General features: G+C 34.8%; 1 protein-coding gene across 5 annotated transcripts in view; it reads left to right on the top strand.

Moving 5' to 3' along the window:
- DPH6 (diphthamine biosynthesis 6) overlaps positions 1 to 27,267 on the top strand; it is a 202,449-nt gene that overhangs the window by 116,823 nt on the left and 58,359 nt on the right. For all 5 annotated transcript variants that reach the window (XM_017827398.1, XM_017827397.1, XM_017827400.1 and 2 more), the window contains exon 13: positions 19,622 to 19,864. In XM_017827398.1, the coding sequence (XP_017682887.1) occupies positions 19,622 to 19,864 (243 nt within the window). The remainder of the gene's footprint in view (positions 1 to 19,621; positions 19,865 to 27,267) is intronic.

Raw genomic sequence — 27,267 nt, 5'->3', positions numbered from 1 at the left:
TGGATAGTTTCAAGAAGTCTGTGTTTGCTATTAAAAATGTTTCATTAGTTTGAAAGAGATTCTTCATGGCATTCACTTAAAATAAGCAATTAAATTTCTGCCATAGGTATAGATGCAGGTGAAACTTCCCCATGGCACTGTACTAGGTAATGCCATAGTTATAATTTTTGTTCCATTGTCTGTGACTATTTCAATTTTTTGTTGCAATTGGAAAAGGAATTATACCAAAGACATTATTGCTCAGTGGAATTGAACCATTGGACTACATTCAGACAGTGCACTTTAGGTCAGGTTTCTACAGTATCTTCTAGTAATTTTTTTCAAGTCATCTGAACAATGTAACTTGTGTGTTGTGACGGTATTGTGGCAGGAGGCAGAGTTAGAGAACTCATAATTTGTACATCCTGTCACCACACAGATGTGGGGAATGTCCAAAGATGTTTAGCATGGACTGTCTGATGCGTATAAGCAAGGCCTTAAGTACTGGGGGAAACTTACTATGAAAACTTACATTGTCTTAGGACTTTGGGCATGAATTTCATGTGTAATATTCTTTCATTTACAGATCTAATTTCTGCTAAAGGCATATTTGAGATACACACCGGACAATAATTTTGTGTATATTTTCATAGCTAAATATGTAATTTTTAGCTGATGGATTCCAAACCTCAGGTATCAGGAGGATCAAACTAATAGGAACTTATGTTACTTGTGGGGTTGCATTTTAGCACATCAGAGTGTTTTAGGTTGTATGAGCAGTGCAATAGTATCTCAAAGAGATCATGGTGTCAGATCCATGGATACTGCAAGGCTTGGGGCTTCATCGTTATACGACCTATGTTTACTTCTCCTGTCATCCTATAAAAAAGTTTTAAAGCTAGTATGTTATGCCTTTTTTTCAAACTGGGTGACTGCTCTCACTATGCATAACAATTTTGACTTAACTGTGAGATTTCAGAAGACTACACTGCAGTACTCTGTCAGCTGTGAAGCAAATGACTCAGCTGTCCTGGAGACTAAATTCTGCTGTCCTCCTAGAATAACTTTAAGCTTTACTGACAGAGTGGCTTCCAGGAGCTCTGGGTGATGCTGTGTATGATTGTAAATAAACACTGTGTTTAAGTCTCCAAAGCTATTAGTCACATATCCTTCAGAAAAAACTTTCTGGTTATTAAATCTTTGCTATGAATTAAAATGCTTTTTAATATACTGGGATAAATTACAACTATAAAAGCTTTTTGAGGATAAAAGCACCATGCATGAAGAAAGTAATCCAATTAGGAATGTCACCTGCCATGTTTCTGAACACATGGTGTTATTGTCACTGAACTCATGTTATACGTCTGTGTGCATTGTTTTACTACTAATTCAGGCAGTCTGGGCTGCATAACTAGTCAAGGTGGGACACGAAAGGTTGAAAGATCTTGTGATGCCTATTGAAAAGCATCTGAATATCTGTTTCACATACAAGACTTCCTTTCTAAATGTAGGCAAATCATTTAATTGTACTACATGTCAGTTCTTTTTCTGCAAATTAGTATTTGTGTTGCCCTGGTTCATTTTTCTTTCTGTGCAATCTCAGAACTCTAGAATAATGCCCATTTGTATGCATGGAAACTGATTAAAACCATAATTCACTCTGAGTTGATTGTGAGACATTGTAAATTCCATGGCATACTTGGTTTTTTGGAAGAAAGCCGACTAGTTCTGTTGAGATCTAATGTATGCATTTTATATAGCTACAGGCTATCTTTAGGTTCATCCGTATTTTGCCAGTTAGGACAGACAAACCCAACAGTTCTCTGATAGGAAGAAACCCTCTTAGCTTGTAGAGAAGAAAGAAGCCCTCTTCACTGTTTTAACAATCCAAGGTCAAACAGAGCTGATACATATGATCAATATTAATTTGAAATCTGTAACATGCCAGACTTCTGCAACAGTCTAATTTCATGGCAGTAAAACTCATGAATATATCAAAGGAAGAAATTGCAATGACATTCCTGCTTTGGAAAATTGGGCATTAAAAGCCCTAAATTGTTAATAAGATTTTTCTCTGATTGAGGGCTAACCTGAGAACTGCTCTTATCAAGGTCAAATGCCCAGTAAACAAGATTGGCAGTGTTGAGACTAATCTGCCAACAGAAGAGAATTCTGTTTACTTCTCTGCATATGTGCTAGTTCCCTGCCTTTGTGGAAAAGGCATTGTAATAATAATAATAACTGAACAGGATGGGATTCCTGTGAAGGTTGGGATGAGTACAGTAAATAATGTGTTAGCACTAAAAGCAAAAGTATTACTGAATAATGGTTGATTTACTTTTTGTCATGTTAGGGTCATACAACTAATATGGCTTTACAAATATTGCAACTGTTCTGTGACAAACACTCAGATGAGACACACTTGATTTTATTATTATTATTATTATTATTAGTCATGCTAAATTGGACTTTGACATATGTTATCATATGTATATAAATTCTAGAGTTATTAGATTGATCTCATCCCTTGGACAAAGAGCACATAAAGTTAAAAAGAGATATGTTTATTTGGGACTGCGTCCTCTGGATACAGTTACAGCAGTCTTCTGCTAGTTGGGTGGAAAGGCTTTGAATGTTCCTTAAATGGATAGCTTACTAAACATTTGCCAAACATTTTCTTTCTGGGCCTTTCCCTTATGTGAAGGAATCTGTCAGATCTTATTCTGTGATTGAGGAGTTGCCTTAGGAATCTCAGTCAAGTCTGCCTGCGGCTCACATTGTGTGAAGTTCCAGCTTTCTTCTTCGTAACAGTAACAAGTCTGCAAGGTTATTTTTGTCCTAAATTCTGAAAAGGTAGAAATAAATTTAAATTTGATAAAAAATATGGATATTAGCTAAAGATTGGATGATGGTGAGTTTTCAGTGGTTACAAAACATCCATTCTCTCAACTTTATACTTTAAAATGCCTGATAAATTAACAAACAAACAAAAAACATCCCTAGGCCGAAATATGTTGCTTGCTTACTTGCCATAATTGCTGAGCAAGTTTCAGAAAAAAATAAAAAATCATTTTACCCATGCAGTGAGTTGCAGTCTTCAGACAGAAAAGCGCTACAGATCCATGTAATGTAAATCAGAGGTAACTGCAGGTAGAAACTTCAAAGTTGCCTTTTTCTAACTCCTCTCAGGAAAAATCCCTTACATACTAAGAAAATTAAGTATAGCATTTGGCAATCAATATCAAGAAAGTATCAGGATTTTTTTTGAAAAACAAAACAAAAGAACCAGTTCTAAAATTAAAGTTAAGGAATAAAACACTGCAAAAGTCTGTTAGTGTTGATTGGTTTACTGTGTTTTTCCTAACTATGTTCTGCAAATGAGTTTGGGTTTATCTTCTTAAATATAAATACACATTTTTAATGGACATGCATGTATATTTAACTTACCATCCATACACATAAAGTTTTGATATGTATCCTAACATTTTGGTATTTCCCAATCAGTGCTTAAGTTTTCATCTCTGATATGTTAATATTGTGTATATGTGAGTGTTTATTTATCCCCCTGTGTGGTAATACTAAAACTAAAGTTCAAATCATCAATAAATTAACTTCCTGCTTATGCTACTCCTAGTTTCTCAACAATTAGGTTAATGTTAGAACTATATGATTAATGCAAGGCATATTCTAGTTTTATGGAATTGCTTCTTATTCCTCTTACACTCTTCTTGGCACCTGTATGTGAGTAGTACGTATAAGCCAATGCTAATATTGTTTTACTTTCCCACCCAAAATAAGCACTGTACAAACAACTGCTCAGGCTCTTGGAAGACCTTACCCCTTTAATATTTTCTTCTTTTCAATCCATCTGGGTGAACCATTTAAATTAAATTTTTATTTACTGTATTTTTAGGAGCTGTAATAATGATCCAGACTAAAGCAGATCTCATGATGTTTCTTCTATGGGAATGTAAACAGGATTGTAATACAAGGTAGAATATTTTTGTTAGGCATCTAATCCACTGAAATTGTCTTAAATAAATACTTTCTTTGTTACAATAAATTTGTTACAATAATTTACTTGTTCATCTCAATTTTTCCATGAAAATAGCAAATGCAAACAGGTTTGTGTTAAGCTGCTTGTTGTTTTGTTATGAACTTGGAATGAGATTATTTGCTTGAACCCCTGTACCTCTGCAGTACAGAATAATACAAGTCCTGATCTTGCCATTAATTGCCGAGCAGCTGACAGTAACGCATTCAGCAAAAACGCTGGTTACACATTTCTTATACTCACCATCCACATTCAAAACAAACAGTGTATGTGTAGCTCTGTACAGGTTTGACTTAATCTTTATTGTCTTATAAAATGTCTGTAATGTTTTGTGAGCTTTCTAAAGACAGCAAAGTTTGAGAAGCCTGTCTTCCAATTAAAAGATAATGATCATGAGTTCTGTGATAATCAAGTTTTGTGTCCAAATTAGTTTTCTAGTCTCATGCTGATCTTCAATAAAGCACCATTTCCCATGTGGATGGGACTTGATCTGCATGATAGAAAGTTTTATTCTTCCCAACAACAGGAGTTTTTATCCCATCTACAAAAGCTGTGCCGGCTGCAGGCTATTGAAAGTCTCAAAGATTTCAACTAATATAGTGAAAATTTCATTGAAAATATGTATCTGAGTAAATTAGAACGTGACTATTTCAAATGTAAATTTTGAAGCAGTGAAGACAAACTGTAGTTTCATAGAATTAATCAAGTGCATTTTTGAAACATGAACATCCATCATTTCTGCTACAGTAATATTTATATGTGCATGTATTTTAGCTATGTATATATTTTATGATCAAAGTTTATAAATTTTGGAGCATGAATTGCTGAATTCACTGTAGTTGTGTATGACTAATAGTAGCAGTAATAAATGACGAGGTACTTCAAGTATGACTGAGTTTGTGGATACTACATCCTTTGAGTAATGAACTGTTCTTTACCTTGATACTTTTCATGTCTTAAATGTTTTTAATCACATACAGCTTATATTACATTGGTTACCTGAAAGAATGTTGAAGCTTTAATGATCCTTGTTTCATCAGTGTAAGAACTTAGCAGTATCCATCATACGATGTTATTCAGTATGACAGTTACTCAGCTTATACTTCAGGGAAGATATCAAAGCTAATATCTAGTTTGTAGTATAAGTAATCTTTCGTGATTACCCGTTAGGATGATTTGGGACTGCCATCACCCCGGTGACTCCACTATATTCAGTTTTTCTAAAGATTTTATATTTCCATTTGTTAGTCTTTCCACTGTTCAGTTGCAGTTGCTAGAACAATAAATGTGAATACTTTTTGCTTCTCAGTCTTACATCTATACTACAAATAATAAAATCTAAAATACAGCAGCTCACCTATATAGCAGAAAAATCATCCTCTGATATTGTTTATCTGAAAGGAAATGCAGGAGAAGATTGCCATGACTGCAGATTTATTGGACATTTATATGATGTCTGTATGGTTATGATGGTGTGTAATGCTTGGCTCCTTCTTGCAATAACTTTAAAGCCAGGGAAGTGACTGCTGGATTGACAGGATGAAAGCAGTAATAATAAAAGAGGGGGAAAGAAGACAACATGCATTTACAGTTGAGGTGTTTAAAACTTGCTTATACTACCTCCGGGTCATACAGATGTAGAGGGAATGTGACTGACCTGACAACTCCTGAATTTTTCATCAATTACTACTTAGCCTTCAGTGGAACGCTTTCAGACGCTCATGACTTAATCCTCATTTGCGACATTTCTGTTTAGCTTCATTTCTTTTATTCTGAGATTGACTGAGATATTACTATTTCTATATAAACAGTTTATAAATATACCAATAGCACTTCAAGAACAAATAAAACCAAAAATCTTCCCTATAAGGTCAAGTTGTAAAAATAGATACTCATATACACAGTCATTAATGACAGCATTGGAAGGCCTCTCTGTTAGCTTAGCTAGAACTGTATTTTTCAGCAAGCAGAAGTTCAAGATATTAAGTGTTGCAGGATAAGATCCTAAATAGGAAAAGTGAAGAATATTGGCATATGCCTTTTACTGGGAATTCTTTCTGTTGTTTTCGTCCTTGGTCATTTCCACTGGACTGCTAAATAATGCAGGAATATGGAAGACCTAGAAGCACTTTTGCTCTCAACTCCTATGGTTTGTGACTTTGCTCAGAGTATGTCTAACAATTTGGCTAAAATGGCAGCACTATCACAGCCTTTTCAGCTGCTATCACTGTCAATCCCTATGAAACTGAATGGGTGTAGTTATGAGATATTTTTAGGAAACATACTTTACATAGGCAGGACCTGTGAAGGCAGTAAATTCCAGGACATAGGGAAGGATATGCAAGAACAGTGCTTTCCGCTTTAAATTACATGTTTTGATGTCTAATTAGAAAGTTTCAGTGATTTCAGTGCTGACATCTGCTTTGTGTCATAGCAAGGAAATAGTACAGATTTTCACTCACTTTTTTTTTACAGATTTACTTTGTATTTTAATGGCATTTACACTTCACATAACAAAAGCAAGAAAAATTTTACATCACCTTGTGTGGCTCATATATTGTAGACCAGTTATCCATCTAGAGTTATAAACAATAGTTGCAAACTAGGTTGCAAACAAATTTTGCCTAAGGCATGAACCATAAATTAAAGTAATAATCATCTCCGTAAGAGACAACTTTTTTCCACTGCTCTTTTAAAATAAAAAAGAAAGTAGGTCAGAGAAATTTCGGATATTTTAGAATACGTACAGTATTGTATTGTTTGCCAGCACCTAATTTACAATTACAGAGCTGCATGAATATTGAAGTGATTCAGCTTCCCATTATAAATGTATGTGGCAGTTTGGTTGTTGATCAGTTTATGAAGTTAATGCAAATGAAACTGTCTTCCTGTCAGCATTTGAAATATATAATGCAGTCATGTTGTATATTCAGGGACAGGCCATTGACAGTCAATTAACAAGTTTGATTGGTATGTCAACTCATTCTTTTGAATTGTTAATAGTATGTTAATAGCATTCATTTCTTTGTGCAGTCCCATTTGCAGCTTCACAGTTACAGCTATTTTTTATGATTCTGAGTAACCTAAAATAGTGCCTTAATAATAGATTATTAAACACCTGTCTGGTGTAGCTTAGGGAGGCTTTTCTAGACTGGGAGTTTGCAGTGGATCCCTTTGATATTCAAATCAACAAATGATAGCCTTTTTATTCAAAATGTAAGTTCTTTTGATGGTTAGCTTGTTAAGAAATATTCAGTTCCAGTCTGACCTGATCTGGTTTCCCATGGAAAAGATCTGATGCTGTTTGAAGGTTCATAAATGGAATGCCAATGACAATTTGTTGTTGACGTTTTGCTGCCTCAGCCTTCAGATGCTGCTGGTTGATGTGCCGCTTTAGCTTCACCAAATAATGCTTGCAGGTAAATGATCTTCTGATTGATCAGATAGTTTCAAAGCATAGAGTTCTCTTCTGTGGTCTGTAGTCATGGTTTTTAGGCTTGGAGGGGTACTTTAAAAGATGCATCAAAGTTGACAGATGAATCTCGAGGCAAGGAATTATGGGAGACAGCAGAATTATGGGGATATTTTTTAGAGAATAACATATCAGTGAGAGTTTTGAAGACCTTCAAAGGTCTATCAAACCAGCTCCCTATAGCAGATTTATTCCTCCTTTAAAAAAAATTAAAATTGGGTACACTGGTTAACTCTCAATTTCCTGTATTAGTAAAGTGTTGAGCTGGTTTATTGTTCTCTGATGATGTTTTAAAGGGCTTATTTCATTTGAATTTTACTGTTATCTTGTTCTGTATACAGAGCCTAGTCCTGTAAGGAGCAATTTCTGCTTCTACTAAATTTTGTATAAAATCAAAGCATTATACCACCTTACAAGATCAGGGTGTACAATAAATAACATTCCTTTACATAAACATCCGTGTCACCATGAGTTAGCATTAAAATAAACAAATAAAAATATCAGTTGGAATAACTCTGTTTCTCCACTGTTCTTCATATTTCAGGCATTATTCTTTTATGCCCTTCTTCATTCCCCATTAGTTCCCTTCCTGATTCTAGTGCAGCTATTTTTTTAAGAATCAGACTAGCTATTAGAAGCTCAAAACATACATCACAGAAATAGTTCATTTCTCTTTTGTTTGAGCATTTAATTATTCACTATCAGCATGTGATATTTTTTTCCACAAAAACATGTAATTGTTTTTTTTTGTTGGAGAGCTATAAGAGTTAACTCCTCCAGGTCTGAATAGCAGGAACCCTGAGTTTTAGAGTCAAATGCTATGAACAGTTATATTGACAAGTGCAAACTCTGGAATCACACATTGAAAGATGCTGTATGTTAACTATACGTCACTGGACTTCATAAAAAATAATTCTTGCTGGTTGAATTTAGGCCAAACTTTTTTTAACAACAAAGAACAGTCTTTTCACAAAACCCTAAAACATTACTTAAAACTGGTAGATGAACAACCAAGTTGTGCAACTTCAATCTTTTATGTCATATAAATAAAATGTAAAATTTACATAAGACAGTTTCCATCATTGGAAATTTTGGCATTTTTGCATACTTTTCAAATACTAGGCACTGTTTAGCTGATAATTAGAAGCTCTTTCTGTTGGGCTGAATGTGCAAAATATTAGACATTTATATTGTCACACAAGGTCATGTTTTTAGTGATGCACCTATAATTTTCCTAAGCTCAAAAAGCAATATTAAATACCTAAAATGTTCTCAGCTCAATTTGTACACTTTGATACAGCCTTTGTTTTTGAAGAATTACTCTATTGGTTATTTGCAAAATTTAAATTGAAGTTCAAAAATTTTCTGATAGTAATATTATCAATATTGTTTCTAATTCATCATTTCTGTGCTTAAGTTTTAACCATTATACTTCAAAGAGAACTTCTTGATCCCATCTCACATTCACATTAGGTTTATGTAAGCATTTTTATTTTATTTGCAAAAATGTGGTAAAAACTACCACCTCTGCATGATTTTTATTTTGTCATCTTGTTGAAGATATTCAACAAGAATATTGCACAAAAACTGTATTCGTACAGAATCATTGGTCTGAATGTTCTGCAGTGTAAGGCTTATCTTAAGTATCTTTCAGAGTGCTAAATGCTTAGTATTTCAAAAAGCAAGAAGATAACAATGACCATCTCATAGCAGTTTGGAATACGTGTAATTTCAGTAGGTCATTTCTTTTTGGATGATGTTAGACTATCAAGATAGAAATCCTAATCAGGAATCTATCAATTTTGATTTAATATTCATTGTAAAGCTTTTGCACATCATAACTAGTGCTTTTGGTCATAGAGTAGGATCTTTCCATCCTATATCATCCAAGACTGTGGGTTTATTTAAACAAATTAGAACAGTTCCAATAGAAGATACTAAAAGATGTGCTTCCTGGAGTGCCCACTGTCACCACAGCATTGTCATTATCTGGCAAAAGGAAAATACAAAAGAAGAGATTTGAGCATGGATCTCAGCAATATTGCAGCTGAAAACCTAATCGCTGTATTATTCCTTGCTGCATTCTACCCCTTCCTTCCTCTTACTTACTCTCTTTTAGTTTCAACGCTTTGTTTTCTACCCATTTTTATATCAGAGGACTTGACTCTGCAATTAGTTTTTGCTAGCCAAAATATCTACTTTTATTAATAATGCAAACAAAAGGGCCAAGCACATGGTAAATTTGCAAGCACTGGTTCTTGACCTTGCTTTGTGATGTAAGATGGATAGAAAGATGATTGCAGCTTGAATGGCAGAACATGAGATACAGATTGTATTAGTAATTCATTAGTTACTGATATACTGTCAATATAGTACAATTTCCAGTTCCCAGCTATTATCCTTTTAAACCATTTCGAAAACTCCATGAAAATAAGTATTATAAGAGAACAGCAAGCTGAACGTACAAAAAACCCAGGAAAAAAACACACAAAAAACCACCAGAAAAAATTAGAGAATGTATAATGCAAGATTGCAAGATTGTAACTCCATACCCAAATGAATGTGTTGTAGTACAGAATATTATTATAATACAGTTATAGTCCAGTTGTAACACAGAATTTAAATAAATTTTTTTACAGAAATTTAATTTATAAATGCTACAAGTTACCACTTAGTCAATAAGTAACTTCTTATCATGAAGTGCTGCTTATTTAAGTCGATATCTGCCCACTGAAAGCTACATGGTAAAAATGCCTCATTGCATGTTTAGGAATTTAATGATATTTTATATAAGGATATTTTCCACACTGCAATTGTGATAAAAGGTCAGTATTTATGCATACAACAAATAGAAGTTGTGAAAATATGTGTGGATCAGTGTATGTAGTGAATTTCTGAGATTGTTGTTGTGTTTCTGTAATTTCCATTAATTTTTAAATTTTAGGATAGGTAATAGCATTCATGTAACAAAGACATGAATTTTTTTCTTGGATGGCACTTCATGAACATTGTGATCCAGATTACATGAGGATGTATAATGCATTATCACTGTCAAATTACAAATTCTTCAAATTTGTAGATCAGGTCATATCTTACTGCTCAGAACACAGAATTTTAACTATGAATTCTTGCTGTAGTGCTGGATTGAGTGGGACTTTGCAACTGATACTATGGAATCCCTAATACCCAAACTCATTTCTTTGTCAAGTTTCATTTAATTGATGATGCAGAAAAGGTAATATGACATTAGTTTGGCCAAGAATCTTAAGTATATTTGTACAACTTTGTTGAAAGTTTCAGATTTTATGAGTATAATCAGAACCTGACTTGAAAATTTGCCTTGGAAGATGTATCCCTAGATAACAATATTCTGCTGTATGAGGAAGTATTATCACTGAAATGTGAATAAATAGACAAAGGATATACAGTGTAAACACTCTATCATGTAGGTTATATTTTATATGCATTAGTATTATGTATATTGTACAGGTATATCTAGTTGCATGAATAAGTTTCCTTTCATTTCCACTGGGAAATGGTGGATATACCTGTTAGGAATTGGACTTCTCCACTAAATAATCTTTGTCATATATTAAGGTGTTTAAATGCTGATTATTGTTTAGGTAGTCACAGATATAAGTAAAATCTGTGTGAGACTAGGTATACATAGAGGATGGGTAAAAAAAAAACAACGAAAAAAACCAACAAAACAAAAACCAACCAAACAAAAAACCACAGACACAAAAAAAACAACCAACCAACCAAAAAACACAAACAATTAAACAAAACAGAACAAAAAAAACCCCCACCACACTATGTGGCTAGAATCAGAACTATTACTTTTAGCTTAGTAGTACTGTAGTTACAGACAACTTGTTTTCGGTTACCTGCTTCTTCATTTTATTCAACTGCTTCTTTCCTGTCTCCCAGTTATCACAAATGAGCATCTTAAGGTAGCCAATGACATTCATGAAAAGCATATTTCGAGTAAGAATATTAAGCCAAGTGATGGCTGGGAACAAAATCTCTGTAAGAATAGAATGTCACGGTGTTAATGTGTTTCATACACTGTGAATTACTGTTGTGTGATGAACAGCTTTCACCTTTCAGTACAGAGTATTTTCTCTGCCTAGCTGTCCCTCTTCTGTTTATAATCACATTAAAATATTTGACAGTTGGCATGAATAACTATTATAAAGACAGGTAGGAAAGGGAAAAAACCAACTCACTCTTCACAGGATTTTATGACTGCCGTCTTGATTCTCCTTGGATGCTGAATTCCAGAAGAGTGGTACAGCTTTGAACGGTAGCCCCCTTATTGTTAATAGAAACTTAAATCTGGAAATTTCTACTGTGTCTTCTTGGACTGCTTTATCACTGCAGTGATACTTTAACTGATGATTTAGTTTAGTGTAAGTGGACATTGTCAGTGGAAACTTCAGGTAATGTAGGAAGGATGGTATAAGTATTATGAATTGTACGTGTAGATAGAGAAAAATGTAGAAATCAAGGAGGAAAGACTGTCATGTGAACATGCTAGCTATAACTTTCTTTTTTTTAATACAGAACTGACAAAGAAACAATGCCAATATATTATAAAGCTGTTGTTATTTGAATAAATTTAGGATAATAGTCATAAATAGTAAAACCACAAATGGACTGTGTGGGAACCCCAAATGAATACTTAGGTAATCTAAGGTAAGGTGTCGACATTTTCCACTTAACAGAAGGGGGAAAAGAGAGGGTTTTTGATTTTTACACCTTTACCCTGGCAGATTAAGATTTTTATCATAATTTGAATACTGCTATGCTAGGCTGTAAACTGAAAATCAGTGATAATGATTAAATGTAAAAACTTATAGAAAAAAGTACTTAAACAGCTCTGAAGAATCATCTGAAACTTTGATGTGATCTGATCTTTTACAGTCTTACTTTTGAAATAGGGAAGGTTATGAATAGCTTTTGAAATTTGTAAAGGTTATGATACCAATTCATGGCATTTTAAAAAATTTTACTCTTTGATTAGACCCATGTCATAGAACAGAGTCTGTGTCTTCTTTTGTCCTATGCTGAACATGCTTCTAGTAAAGAGCAGTTATGATTTAATACAAACTGTTAAACAGTTCTTCAGTCAAGTTTTCTCCCTTTTTCTGAATATCTGTACTTCAAAATATTTTTGCCATATGTTCTGGCATGAGTTTTCATTTTTCCTAAGCTAAGCCTCATTTTCTTATTGCCTGCCTTCATTTCAAACCTATCTGTGTCCGTTTTTATTATTTCTACTGCTGCACATTCCAATTTGTTATCCTCTGCGGGTTTCATTATCATCCTGTTAATCCCTCCTTCCATTGACTTAATGAAGATGTTAAACAAAATCAAGCCTAATACCAATCCCTACGGCACCCCACTTCAGTATATTGGCATTTTCATTACTCTCTCTTTAGATTATCAGCTAGTTAAAAACATTTATAATTAGGAGAGTTAAAAAATCATTTCCAGATATGTCTTATCATATATTTTAATAATCCGTATGAATTATAACCATTATCTTCCCCTATCTATTTATATATAATTCACTAAAAACCACAATCACCTGCAGTGGACATAATATGCATTTTCTAAAAATGGAGCATTCATTGCTCAATAGTTCATGTCCATGTTGAGTCATTTCTGTTACTTTACACTGCTGTATACTAGTCTTTTCCACCTTGTTTGTCTGGACCCTGAAAATGCCTTTAGTTTTCCTAGTAAATATTGATTTAAGTGTCTCATTCTTCATCCCAACCCCAATTGTTAAGGAATAAACTCATCTTAGTAGATTTTTTTAATTTGTTTTGTTTAGCATCTTTATTTGAAGTGATCCGAATAATAAATGAGGAAGTGTTAATCAATTTGGAGCTTTTACTCCATCTTGTAGATAAGGTATGTTCATAAAGCTGAGTGTTATGCAATTTTTCACAGTTGGCAGATTTTGCTAATGTGGTTGTGTGAGAACTTGTGATTTTTTTCAAAAGCATGAGAGGAATGGTAGGTTTTGTAAAAGGTGACAGATTAATAGTCATGAAGACTAGAATTCCACTGTCCCAAGGAAGAAATGCATCAAAGATTAATACTCTTGTTATCTTGCTCATTTTAAAGTAGGGAGACTGCTCTTTTTCTGTTTAGGAAAAAGAACCCATCAGGATGGGGAGAACAGTTTATCCTCTATGACAATTAAGTCTTCGAGCTGTGTACTGTAATTTTCCATAAAGGAAAAATATGTACGCTCTGTACTAGTGCAGGACATTGGCCAAAATATGCACATTAAGTAAACAATATTTTTACCTCCGTTTCATTTGTTTCCTGTCTCTCTATTAAAGATTCCAAGTTGACCAAATCAAGACTCCTGGAGAAGATTTCAGACTATCTGTCTGTCATGCCCACGTGGATGTTTTAGATGGGAAGCCTTTTTCACCCACTTTATTGGAACCTGCATTTATTTTTGGTTTATGTCTTATACTCCATTGGAATATGAATGACAGGTTTTGAGATGGATTTTTTTTTTAAAATTTCAGTTTCTGAATCTTTGTCTTCTGTAGATCAGAAGCATGTGGGGTTTATTTCTGTCAGTCATAGAGCAGAATAAAATTGATTTGGCACTGATCGAGATTTAAATATAACTAACATATATGCCCAAAATATGTACGCAAATATTACAGTTTTCTGTGATAGAATGTAACAATTTTTAAAAGATTATTTTCAAGCTGAAACTTTGATCTTACCTTCTCTTAAGCTTTTTGACCTGATTATCCTCTCAAGTCTGTGCATATAGCATTTTGTTAAACTTCAGGGTACTAGAGATCTTCAGGAATCTATTAAAAGAGATTGCCTGCTGTAAATCCAGCACAGTCAAAAGGCTCAATTTGAATTATTTGATTTTTAGAGGATTGCAGAGGTGTTTACAATTGGGCAGTATAGAGTATGAATAGATGGTAATCATTATGTTGATTCAGTATTCATAACAATATTGTGGCTTCTTTAGATGCACTGTTGAGTTGTAGTGTTTTTAAAGAATTTCCAGGTTTTGTGCTGCTCAGTGTCTGCAGGACATGATACTTCTCTTTGGTATAATTTAAATTAGGAAATGCACAAAAGTTTTAGGTGTGTTGATAGCATTATGACACTGTGTGCCATGTCAAATATGACTTTGTGGCACAATGTATCTTAATTTTGCTAAACGGCAGAGTAAAAAAAAAAAAAAAAAAAACAAACTAATTTAGCATCTCTGAAATTGCAGTACTTTATTTCAGTTCTTGGTAAAAAAAAATTTTGTGAATTTTCAACCTGCAAATATATAAGTTCAAAGAGAAAAAGTTAAATCATCTTTTGATAAAATAAACTGTAATAGTGAAGAGCAAATCAAAAAGATGAGTGTTTTGTAGTCTCAGATTGTAGGTGATCAAATACATTTTGAAACATCCATCCCAAAATGACAATTAGCACAATGGAGTCACAGCATTTGAAAATTGAATTATAAATCTCTGAAAACTGTGGCAATGTTACAGCTATTTCAGTAAAATAGTAATAATATGCTATTGATTATACTTTTTGACCTAACTAGGAAAAAACTATTATTTTATGGAAAGGGAAGTTCTGAAGTTTTGAGTATGATGTGCAAACACTTGACTAAGTTATGTGTGGATTCTTACAAATGTCAAATTTTTTTTTAGTCAAAGTAACTTTTTTTACTACTATTTTTCATTTAGGAATATATCCTTCATCTTTTAGGTGCTGGTAACTGCACATTTTTTCTCAAAAGAAAGCCTGTACCAAATTAAACTATGTGTTATCAACTCAATCCTAGAATTTTTAGACTACAAATTTGCAACAGTTCAAGAAAAACATGTGTATTATATTGAAGATTGTGGTATATTAGAACCATGTTAGTCAGATACAATTTGTGTTCATAGTATGAACTCAAAGCTTTTCAATTACTGTTGTCTAAACGATGCCTTTAAAACCTTATTCATATTAGGCAGTTGAATAAAAGATTTCACATTGCAAAAAGCAATTTTGCTGTCATTATCTAAAATAAGAGGGCCCTAGGAAGAAAGGATTATCATATATTAAATAAAAAGTTCACCACCTTGCAGCTTTAATCCCTTTAGAAAAGATTATTTCTATCTAACTTAATCAGCCAGAGGTCTTTATTGCCTGGAGTATTAATTGATTTAGGTCTTCATTAAGGTCAGAGGTACCCGTGGCTGACCAGAGGCAGCCTATTAGCGTGTTGTCAATTCTGCTGCTTTACACTGACTGAACCTAATGGTGGGTCGTGTCACTGTTGGGTCAGGGGGTCACTGAACCTTTTGTGCACCCTGACCTGTTAAAGGGCAGCAGTCACTCAGTCACCAAACTGCATTCATAGCAAAGATTTGGCTGATTGCATGTTGACTCTATCCTTTTCAAGGAACATGAGTTTGTTCATGTGGTGCAACTATTAGCATTCACCTAAATATCTGTGAGTGAATGCTTTTGATCCTTCTGTTAGAAGTTCCCTGACATTTTTATATTATGTCAGTCAATCACTAGCAAGTTTAGTAATACGAGCTGGAAAAGTTTCAGAAACTTTCCATGGTTACTCTTATCCTTTAATTAAAAAAAGAAATAACTCAGTGCATATCTAAAGGTATCCTATTACTTCTGTTTCTTCATAGGCAATAATAATAGCAGTGTTCTCTTGCTAATTAGCAGCTTAACATAATCCTTATGTTCAGTTAAGTCTGTTTTTCTCATTGTTTCTTTTCCTGATTTATATTTTGTGGGAGATATGTTGTGTCCTTTTGGTAACTTACAATACTGTTAATAACTTTTTCATTCACAGTTCAAAGTGGCACCAAGTGTTATTCTGACTTTTCCTTTCCGTGATACTATAGATGCTTTCGTTCTGCTTTCCTAGTATGTGAGAGCAGCTTTAAAAAAAAGAAAAAAAATTGTTATACTGGCTTCCATCTGTGTTAGTTGTGATCTAGCTCCATATTATCCCTGCAACACAGCTACACTATGAAAAGTAGTAGTAATTCTCAACAAGATAGTAGCTTTCTATGAGAGCATGGATTGCATCCTCTGAGGTTCTGATTGTCCACTGAACTCCCTTCATTATGCTAACTCAGTTGTGCTAACTGAGCAAAACAGATGTTAAATATTATGTTAACTTATTAGGACTCACCTTTCATTTAATTTGCAGTGATACAAATTAAAATAAAAAGGGAAGAAATGTGGAATCAGGTGAGGTCCCCTTTATAACCTGCTTACTTCTGTGGAGCTATATGGGAAATAAATTGGTACAAGGGACCATCTCAGCAGTATGAAGTTTTGGTTTGGGTTGGGTTTTTTGCTTGTTTATTTGTTTTTGTTTGCCGAGTCTTTAATGAAATTTTAGCATTGGAAATATGTGTATAGTCAGCAGTGAAAATCAAATTACCAGTGAGACATCCACGGTATAAATACAGATCCTTTAAGGATCAATACAGATCTTTTTTATTGTAAGTTTTTTTCTATGCTGAGTTTACTGAATATGCGAGTTCTCTAGACTTGATACACCGTGAATCTATAGCCTGAAAGATGTTCTGTTATCCTCGTAAATGTTCCAAAAAGATAAACTGTTGCAAGGTTCTAGCAGGGTTTTGCAGAACACTTTCACAACACAAGGACTGACACCATACATTGTGACAGCTCCTCTTGTAAGATTTCAGTGCTGTGAACAAGATAGTATGATGACTTCCCTATTTTAAATGCTTTTTACTCTGCTAACAATTTTCTGTATAATGCTTCAAACATTCCAAAGATGACCTCTTGAAATCTGCTAAAGTGGTGTTTGTACTGGTTTGCTGCTTTGTCCCTGGTGATTATTTGTGCTTGCTTTTTCTGACCGAGTCACTGGGAAAGAGAAGAGGGATGTCACTCCTCCTTCCCTTGTCCTAAATTATGTCCCACTGAAATACAGTTCCTGCAAATCTGTGGCCATTTATTGACCCTTTTCCCCTTGTGTCCACCCTTTCATAACATGGTGACTTGTTAGGACCACTGTTTTTCTATTAATTGCATCTTAAGATACAAACAAGTATGTTAGGAATAGAGGGATTTTTTTCAAATTGATTTTTAAAGAACTGCAAAATTCCCACTGAATCTGAGCCAAAAGTAGTGCCAGTTTTGCTCAAATCCTTCAGAGATTTTCTTATGACCTTACTTATGACCAGTGGGACTAATTGTATCAGAACTGTCCAGGATACTTTCAGAAAGTGCTATCTTGGTCTGTATTTCAAAACACTGACAGATATTTTATCGTTAATTAGTATTCATATTATGTCTCAAACAATCTGTTCAAGAATAGGGGAAGTGAACTGGTTGAACAGCTCTTCTGTCTACCTAATAATTAACATGGGCGATGCATGGAAAACCAGCAGCTCAACAGGGGAAGAAAAGGAAGAAATACTGCCAATGTGATTTTTTTTCAGTAGAGTATAAACTACCTGCATTGGAGTTTTTGACTAATGCATGAATTTCACTTTGCAGAGGTGAAAATGAATGGTTTGCTTTAAAAACAAACCTGTGCCCCTCTGAATCATATCTTCCTGAATTTGTTTCTCATCTTGTCAGTATGCCACTTGGTAGCTGGCTGGACTCCCTTGTTCAGTGGCATGTATTTTAAAATAGCACTGAAAAAAAAATAAATTGTTCCTGTAAATCAAAATATTGCTTGCATATTTTTTTCCAAATTCAGGATTATACATAGCATTATCAAACAATATTTCAGATATTTTAAACAATTTAAATAGTTGATGGGTGTCAGTTGATATGTTATGTTTCCTCTCTACCTCCTCCCCCTCTTCAGCTGCTAATCATAGAGCTTGTATGCCAAATTGTATAAGATACTCTTCCAATAGTTACATGTGTGAGTCTTTTGTGAGACACAGACAGTTATGAGGACAGATTTGGAGTTGCATATGGGTCTGTCACATGGTTTGATTGCCATTGCCTAGGACACAGATTTCTTTTTTAATTATTCGTAATTCTGAGGAATTTTTACATTTGATACAGCAAGTTCTGCAAAATTCTTCCAAAGATTTCTTGCACAGTCCATTTTCCCTCTCTTTACTCCTAGCAAAATTCTTGCTGTGCTGACTTCAAAGCTGCTTACACCCACCTTACTTCCCACTTCTATACTTAGTTTTCTTTTGATAGTGAATAAAATTTACTGTTTCACTCATTAGGAGAGACACAGACTTCCTAGAGAAGTGCAGCATAAGACACTGAAAAGTTTGATATTTACATTAAGATTTTATAATAAATCTTGGAGATGTCTGAATAGTAAAAATAAATGTTTCCTTTGCTGGCTGCTGTTAGAAAAGTAGGTCTTCAGAGTGTTGCTGGGAAGATTTTGGAAAATCAGCCCAAAGTAACTGCATTGCAGCTCAACTTAAAATATATATTGATGGCATATCTGGCCACCCATTTAATTCCATTTTCAAAAGGTGACCCATCTCTTTGTTCGAGTAGCATTCTTCTACTTTTATTTTCACTCTGCAATTTCCTTTTACCTTCTGGTGGAATATCATCACTTTTTTTCATACATAGTCTTTTAGGTGTTCTGCAAGTATATTTTTGTAAAATTTTTTAATTAGTTTACTAAATGTGTTACAGATATGTACTGATACTTTCTTATACAGTTTTGCATAAAACAAAGCTTAAGACATAGATGTTTAAGTAAATAGCATTGAACCAAATATAATGTGCATCATGACTCCAAAAAAGAAAGCAAGAACCTATTTAACTATGTTGGGGCATCAGTGTGATCCAGCAGCTGTAAAAGTCCATAACATCAGATGTTATTGTTTTGAGCTGACACATACATTTATGTATTAACTGTTAGGTTGCAGTTTATTGAAGTACTGTGTTTCTATATTGTAGTTAAATCCCTATAAAATTATATTTAGACTGGCATGTTTGTTCCATTTGTGACAAATGATGGCAAAGAACAGTACTATTGAAAGAAACTACCTTGAAAATAGTAATGTGCTTCCCTTGTCCTCTACAAACTCTTAGAATCTTATTTACTCATTTTTATTCTCTTCTAGGTTGGAGATGTTCTCTACTGTGCTGGACAGATTGCTCTAGTACCTTGTACGATGCAGCTTGTTAGTGGTGGCATACGGACAGAGGCTGTAGTTTCCCTCCGTCATGTTGAGCGAGTTCTTCAAGCTATGAGCCAGAAGACTGCGCTCCACCACGTCATCACAGCCAGCTGCTATGTAACTGACAGCAAGCACATTCCTATTGCTCACTCTCTATGGCAGAAGAAATTAAGAGAATGTAAAAAGGTAGCTGTGATATCCATTTTCTTCTTTCTGGGTTGTCTTTTTTTTCCCTTTAAGTCTTGTACTAATATCAGAATTTTCTCAGTACATTTCAGAGAGGTTCAAGTAAAGCTGATACAATATGGTTTGATTGATCTGTTATGTTCTGGCTTATAAATGGTTGAGCACAATTGAGAAAGGAAATTGCATAATAGAAAGTTATATTCACCACTAACTTTGTCTTAATTCCCCAAAGCACTGTGTTAAAGGACTCTTAAAGAACAGTCAATTTCTCTAACAAAAATGTGAACAATACCTCATTTGAATTACTTCTACTCATATATTTTTGCATAATAAGAACTGGGCATTTTACTTCAACTTTTTATGAGTGAGGTTTTTTCCCCCACTCTTTCTTACAAGCGCTATTGTCATGACAACTGAGATTAACAATTTGCTGCTCATTATTGCTTTATATTCAGTTGGACTTTTTAAGACCAGATCAGGACGTGCTTGTCTATTGGTTAACCCTAGTTTAACAATTTAATAATTTGCACAGTGATTTATAATGATAGCATAATAATTTCTGTTATTTCTGTGCCACTTTCTTAAATAGCCATGGAACTCCCTGTCAGTATTAAAAGGTAGTGGCCACAAATCTTGTAAAAAACATAACTTCTCCACAAATGCATAAAAATGAGAATAGTAACTACATAATTGCTGTATAATTTAATATAACCTAATTATTATGTTTTCTCAAGGAAACACATGGCTTAGAAGCATAGCATATGTTAATATTGCCATAGAAGAAGGAAAAAAGGCACCTGAAACTTTCCTTTTATTTACCTTTACTTTTGTTCTCTGCACTAGGCACTTGTCTTTCTGAGTAAAGATGTAGACTTCACTTAGATGTTTACACATTCCAACTTGATTTACTAATAAAGGACCCTCTTAAATAGTGTTTATTACTCCTCCAAGACCAGATTCAGTTTTTTAAGTTCTGTTCTGTTTCTTGCACTGTGACTGGTTAGTAACATGTACCATGACCATGAAGCCTGCCTGCTTTCTGATTTATAATATGTATGACTGGAGGATAGATTGGTGATGTTTGCCAGTCCTTTGAAACTATTCCTTTTCCCAGATAGAAGCTTTTGGGTCCTCCGTAGTTATTATACTTACCAACTACTCTTTATCAAGTCTTTTTTTTCTTCCACTTACTGATATGACTAGGCAGTACATTCTTTTTTTTTCTTTTTTTTAACTACATGAAAAATACTGATGAGGTTGTTTCCTTTTGTGCTATTACTAGTATCTATTCCATGTAACTTTTTGATTGTTCAAACCATAGCTTAAAAAATGGATTGTTGCCTACATGTACTCCTGTGAAGAGATAGCTGCCTGACTGTTTCCAGGAATCTTTAACAAAAACATCCTGCAATCAGACATCAGGCAATACAGGAGGATGTTCATCAGTCTTATGCTATGCTTATCAGATCATAATTCATTATTGACGGTATCAGAAAGAAAAAATGTATTAGCAGATAGAGTAATGTCACAACACAATCAAAAAACGCTTTGGAAAAACTAAATACAAAAGGGAATGAGATGTTATTAGCAGCTGGATGTTCCAGTTTCTCTATAATTTTGCCAATAGGAGGTTCAGACAGAGGAATTGAATTTTTCCTCAGGATACATGTGTTTTTTGATTAGTAAGGGTTTGTGTACACAGTAAAGCACAGTAGAACACTTCTGTTCCAAGGAATCAGAGAGAGGAATTATCTTGCTCTGAAAATACAGTTGTCCTGTTGATGGAAATAGAAGTTTTCTATTGGAAAATGATAAATTGTACAACAGCTGTATTTCTGCCTCAATGATACCATGGAATCAGTGAAAACAGGTAATGTAGTTTTTACTTAGAAGCAGCCTTCTGGATTCTGTAAGATACTGCCTTTCTGTGTGTCTGAAGTCATATCCCTTACCGGTGTGGTTTTGTTTATATTTTGGTATCCTGGTGCTACTATAGACAGTTCTGTTGGATAGTATGACATGAAATAATGGTCTGTTTTATTCGAGTAAACTAAATCAGCCAAACCAAAAGTATTTTATTATTCTTGAAGTGTATTTCAAGCAGTGGTCAAAGGCCTGAACCAGTAGCAACCTACAGATTACTTGATAAGAACAAATGGTGTCTCAGTTGAAATTGTTCCACTTCTGTCACCCATGAAAAAAGGGGTTTTGTTTATGCAAATAAAACAGTTCAACTCAGGGCTCATCTTTATTAACCTATACATCATAAACCATAGAACTAATTATGTTTTAAAGACACGGTTTAGACTCTACATTTATTTTGTTGAATATTCTGTATGTAGTAGCAAAGTGATGGTATGTTAAGATTGAGATAATTCTATTTTACTTACTCACTAAATCATATGCATCAGAACTGCCAAAGGTGTTTTTCTTTAGAGCACAAAAAATTACTAGCGTTCTGTCATAATAGTGATGCCTGGTAAATATCTTCTACATAAATGATACTGCTCAGCAACTTCAGTTGACTCCTTCGACGTGTTTGGTAGCAGTAGTCTGTAAAACATAAAAGGGATTATATAAATTGTTTAGGACACAAATAAGTTGGACCTAACTGCACATAATATAAAGAGGAGTGTGAGAATTGTTCTCTGGATGTGTATATATAGCTCAAAAGGTTTACTTCTAATAGCAGGATGTGGACACAAAGTTGATCAAAGCTTCATTAGCAAATTTGCAGATCACACCAGGTTGCGGGGGGCATGTTGATCTGCTGGAAGGCAGGAGGGCTCTTCAGAGAGAGCTGGACAGACTGGAGAGTTGGGCTGATTCCAAGGGGATGAGATTCAACAAGGCCAAGTGCCGGGTCCTGCACTTTGGCCACAACAACCCCCTGCAGCTCTACAGGCTGGGGACAGAGTGGTTGAAGAGCAGCCAGGCAGAAAGGGACCTGGGAGTTTGGATTGACAGGAAGCTGAACATGAGCCAGAGTGTGCCCAGGTGGCCAAGAAGGCCAATGGCATCCTGGCCTGGATCAGGAACAGTGTGGCCAACAGGACCAGGGAAGTGATTCTTCCCCTGGACTCAGCACTGGTGAGGCCACACCTGGAGTACTGTGTCAGATTCTGGGCCCCTCAGTTCAGGAAGGATATTGAGGTGCTGGAGCAGGTCCAAAGAAGAGCAACAAGGCTGGTGAAGGGACTCGAGCACAGGCCCTATGAGGAGAGGCTGAGGGAGCTGGGGTTGTTTAGCCTGGAGAAGAGGAAACTCAGGGAAGACCTCATCACTCTCTACAACTACCTGACAGGAGGTTGTAGCCAGGTGGGGGTTGGTCTCTTCTCCCAGACAACCAGCAGTAGGACAAGAGGGCACTGGCTTAAGCTGTGCCAGGGGAGGTTTAGGTTGAATATTAGGAAAAGGTTTTTTACAGAGAGAATAATCAGACATTGGAATGGGCTACCCAGGGAGGTGGTGGATTCACTGTCTCTGGAGGTTTTTAAGAAAAGACTGGATGTGGCTCTTAGTGCCATGGTCTAGTAACCACGGTGGTGTTGGATCAAGGCTTGGACTTGATGATCTCAGAGGTCTTTTCCAACCCGGTCGATTCTATGATTCTGTTATTCATTTGAGATAAGGCCACAGGGTAGACACACGTAGCTGAACTTTGGAAGACTTCTTGTCATATTGATAGGGCCATTTGTCTTTTAGGAACTTCTTGAGTTATGAAGAAAAAGATAAATTATATTTAAATAAATTAAAATATTTTTAAAAATTAAATAAATGTATACTTCAGAATATTCAAATTGTTTCCAGAGGAAACATATTATATATTATTAACTAGAGAAGTGGGTCTAGTGAGCATCAAAGACGGGAGGGGATTGCAAGAGAGGGAGGAAACAGTAACTAAGCAATCTGGACCCCTTAGCAACTCTAACTTGTTTTAGTCACCCAGCCTCTGGTCTCTTCCTTATTCTAGCATCATTCCTTGCTTCTAAGACAGCTCCTTTCCACTGCTGTCATCCTGATTTCCCTTACTCCTAATGGCAGCTCAGTTCTGCGCTCCCAGCACAATTCCTGCAGTCTCACCCCTACAGTATAACCCCCTGAGCTTCCCTGAGCTCCAGTTACCCACAGTTATCAAGGGTTGTCTCCTTAGAGGTGGAATCCAGCCTGTCTCTCTCTCTTCTTCCTTCATATGTCCCTTTGAGTCTCAGTGTCATTAGAAAAGCAATTCAGGGTGACAGAGGAAAGTGAAATCTAGTGCAGGGATGTAAGGTTGGAGTAGAAAAATAAATAGCGGGGAGGAAAGGATAAGAAAGCAGCTTCACCAAGGGTTCAGTCAAAGCAACAACCCAGAATTACTGGGCTAAAGAAAAGATCTTTGGAGCAACATTTTGAATGTACACAAGAGAGATTTCCTTTGTCAAGACAAAGGAAACTGAGATCTAGAGTGAGGGAGCCAAAGTAAGCATTTAATTCTGTATATGGATAATGCTGCATTTTTGTTATTGGAGAAATTAAAATATAGTTAAGGGAAGTAGTGGTTAAAATCAAAAGAAAAAAACAGAGGCTGCAAAAAAATAGCATTAAGACAGTTATACAGGTGAATAATCAAACCCAAAACCTAGGAAGACTTATTGGAATTAGCAAATACTATTGCCAACCATTGTCAGCTTCCCTCCACCCTATTTTTAATTTACATCCCTTCCACAATGTCTTGTGTTTGCCAGACATACTTTATGATATTTTAACACTCTTGAGGAGATACATTTAGGAAGCTTCTCTAGCATACCTGGTCAGAAGTAGTAACAGTAGTGGGAAAACAACTTCTGCCTAAACTCGTAGTTAGCATTTAGTTGTTTGTTTTGGTTTGGTTTTTTTGGTTTTTGGTTTGGTTTGGTTTTGTGTTTTGTTGGGTTTTTTCGTTTTGTTTTGTTTTGTTTTTTTTTTTTAAGAAGAAAAAAACTTATAGCGTTGCTAAACTTTCTGGAAGAAAAACTGACAGTTTTCCAATTAAGTCTCATCTTGTGTTTTTCTTTACTTCACATCTTTTAATGACAGTGTCATGTAATAAGATGATTTTATAAGTGGTTTTGCTAACTCATTCAACAGAGTAATCAATAGAAAAAAATAAGCCAGATGGGTTGTAGTCCATTTGTATTGGGTGGGACAGATGGCACTATTGATAGATGGAAATATTCCAAATAATTATTGTATAATGATATAACAGTGACTATGCCTGTAAAATTTTATTAATTTATTTTGTGTGTGCACTTTATTCAGTAGGGTTGAGTTGTACCATTTAGACAGTACTAACACTATATTTAGTTGGGAGCCGAGTCCACCCTTATCTTCTTTTTCCTCAACCCGTAGGCTTTCCATGCAGACCCATACCCTAGTACGTTGTCCAAGTATTTCAAGGGGTGGACTGTACTTCTACCTGTACAACAGACTCCCCTAGACCAACTGAGATGGGCAAGATCACAATTACATTTTTTTTCTACCTCTGAATACTTACGTTTTTGCTTTCTTTTTTTATCCTCACCAATACAAAGAAGAAACATGCCGTATTGTCTCAAGATTTCAGGCATTCCAGCTTGCTTAACTGCTGTGGTTTATTTTTTTTACATCTTGCTAATCCCCAGCAAGATTTGGTATAGCTAGGTCAATAAAATACATAAATTCTGATAAACTGTGTAATAGATATTTGGGTTGTTGCTATTCAATTGTATATTCCATGAAAAAGTACTATGAATTCATTTTTTTCTGTGATTTAAGAGCACATCAACTTCATTGCAGAAAAAGTTTGAGGCCACTTGCTGCTTTTGAAACACATTTGTTGATAAAACTGACTAAATGAAAAAAATTATTTTTAGTTCTTATTTTGATTTGATGAAATATATACAAAACTTGGAGGCAGATCTTCCAGAACTGTCTGAAATCTTATCTCTTATTTCCTTGTTATAAAAAGAAAAATTTATAGGGAAATATTCTAGGACAATTAGTACACATTGTTTTGTTACCAACAGAAAGTTTAGAATTGGCTATATTTGTAAGTGAACCCAAAATATTGGTGAAGGGAGATTTTGAGATGGTGAAAACTATGTATTTGTTAAACTTAGAAGACAGAGTTGCATGGAAAGATAATATTTAATGTAATTGCAAGATGTATTAGTAGCTCAAAGGCCATTAGCTTATATCTTTTGCCTTAGCGAGTCATTTTATACATACTGTTTTTTCTTCAAATGATGATATTATAGATCAATTCCACTCTGAGCTATTTTATTAGAGAGCTGCCAATGTATTTTCCATCCTCATTAATGAAAACTCTACCAGGTGAAATACTTCCTATGCAGTGAAAAATTATGTCTTTTGACTTTTATAACACAGCTTGTATTTAGACGTTCCTTGTCTGGTCCTCTCCCTCCAATACATTTCTGAGCAAATGTACTGCAAACTTTAAAAGTTCTGCAGCCTATCTTCTTCTGACAGAAGCTTGCCTTTTTTTTGTGGTAAGCTTTTTTATGGTAAGCATTCAGGATGAGTGGCTGTGATCCCATGATTGTTTCAAATCCAGCAAAGAGTGCTACAGTTGACTTTCATTCTGTCAGGAATGCCAGTCAGGTTGTTGACAATATGTGTCTTAATAGCGTGTAATGCAGAAGTGATGGAAAAAAGATTCACAGTGTTTCATCTGATATATATTGTGAATGGGTTCCATGTTTATTTCAGCACTTGGGTAACTTGATGCCAAATTTAAAAATCTAAATTTAAACCTTTTGGGCCAGATTTACAAACTGTTTATATGTCAAAAGATGTAAATGAGCCTGAGCTAGGATTTTTTTAAAATATCTAAGAGCAGTCATCTAGGGCACTGGGCCCATTCTAGGGAGCCCCTGTATTGTACCTCCTTTGATACTCCTGTAAATACCATTGATGCTACCCGGTGTCTTTCCACTTTGCCTATGAAATAATGCACAAGTCCCAAGTTATAATGAAGTTGAATCTTAAACCAGAATCTGTCTAATTACATGCAGTTGTTTTCTGAAGTAATTATTGTGTTTTCATGGCAGTCATTTAGAATGGCATCATACATCTGTAACACAGCAGTCTGTGCATTGTTCAGACATTCCTGTACTATTTGAAGTTTACAGACTGTCATGAATTTAAATAAAATTCATGCATTCTCTGACACTTTATCTTAACTAGAACAGAAGTAACTTATGCTCGAATAGAAGGAGTTGAAGATTTTTCTTGATGCGAAGGATTGGACAGAGGTTTAAGATCCTCTTTTACCTATAGAGGAAATCACCATAAAACTTAAAATGGCATATTAAAAAACCCCAGGTTTCTCTGAGAGGATATGTACTTTTTTCACCATGCTGAGCAGATGTTTCTAATACACT

Source organism: Lepidothrix coronata, unplaced genomic scaffold, assembly GCF_001604755.1.
Source record: "Lepidothrix coronata isolate B3197 unplaced genomic scaffold, Lepidothrix_coronata-1.0 Scaffold138, whole genome shotgun sequence".
Classification (NCBI taxonomy): domain Eukaryota; kingdom Metazoa; phylum Chordata; class Aves; order Passeriformes; family Pipridae; genus Lepidothrix; species Lepidothrix coronata.
Note: the sequence above shows the minus strand (reverse complement) of the source record. Positions and strands in the feature narration are given on the sequence as shown.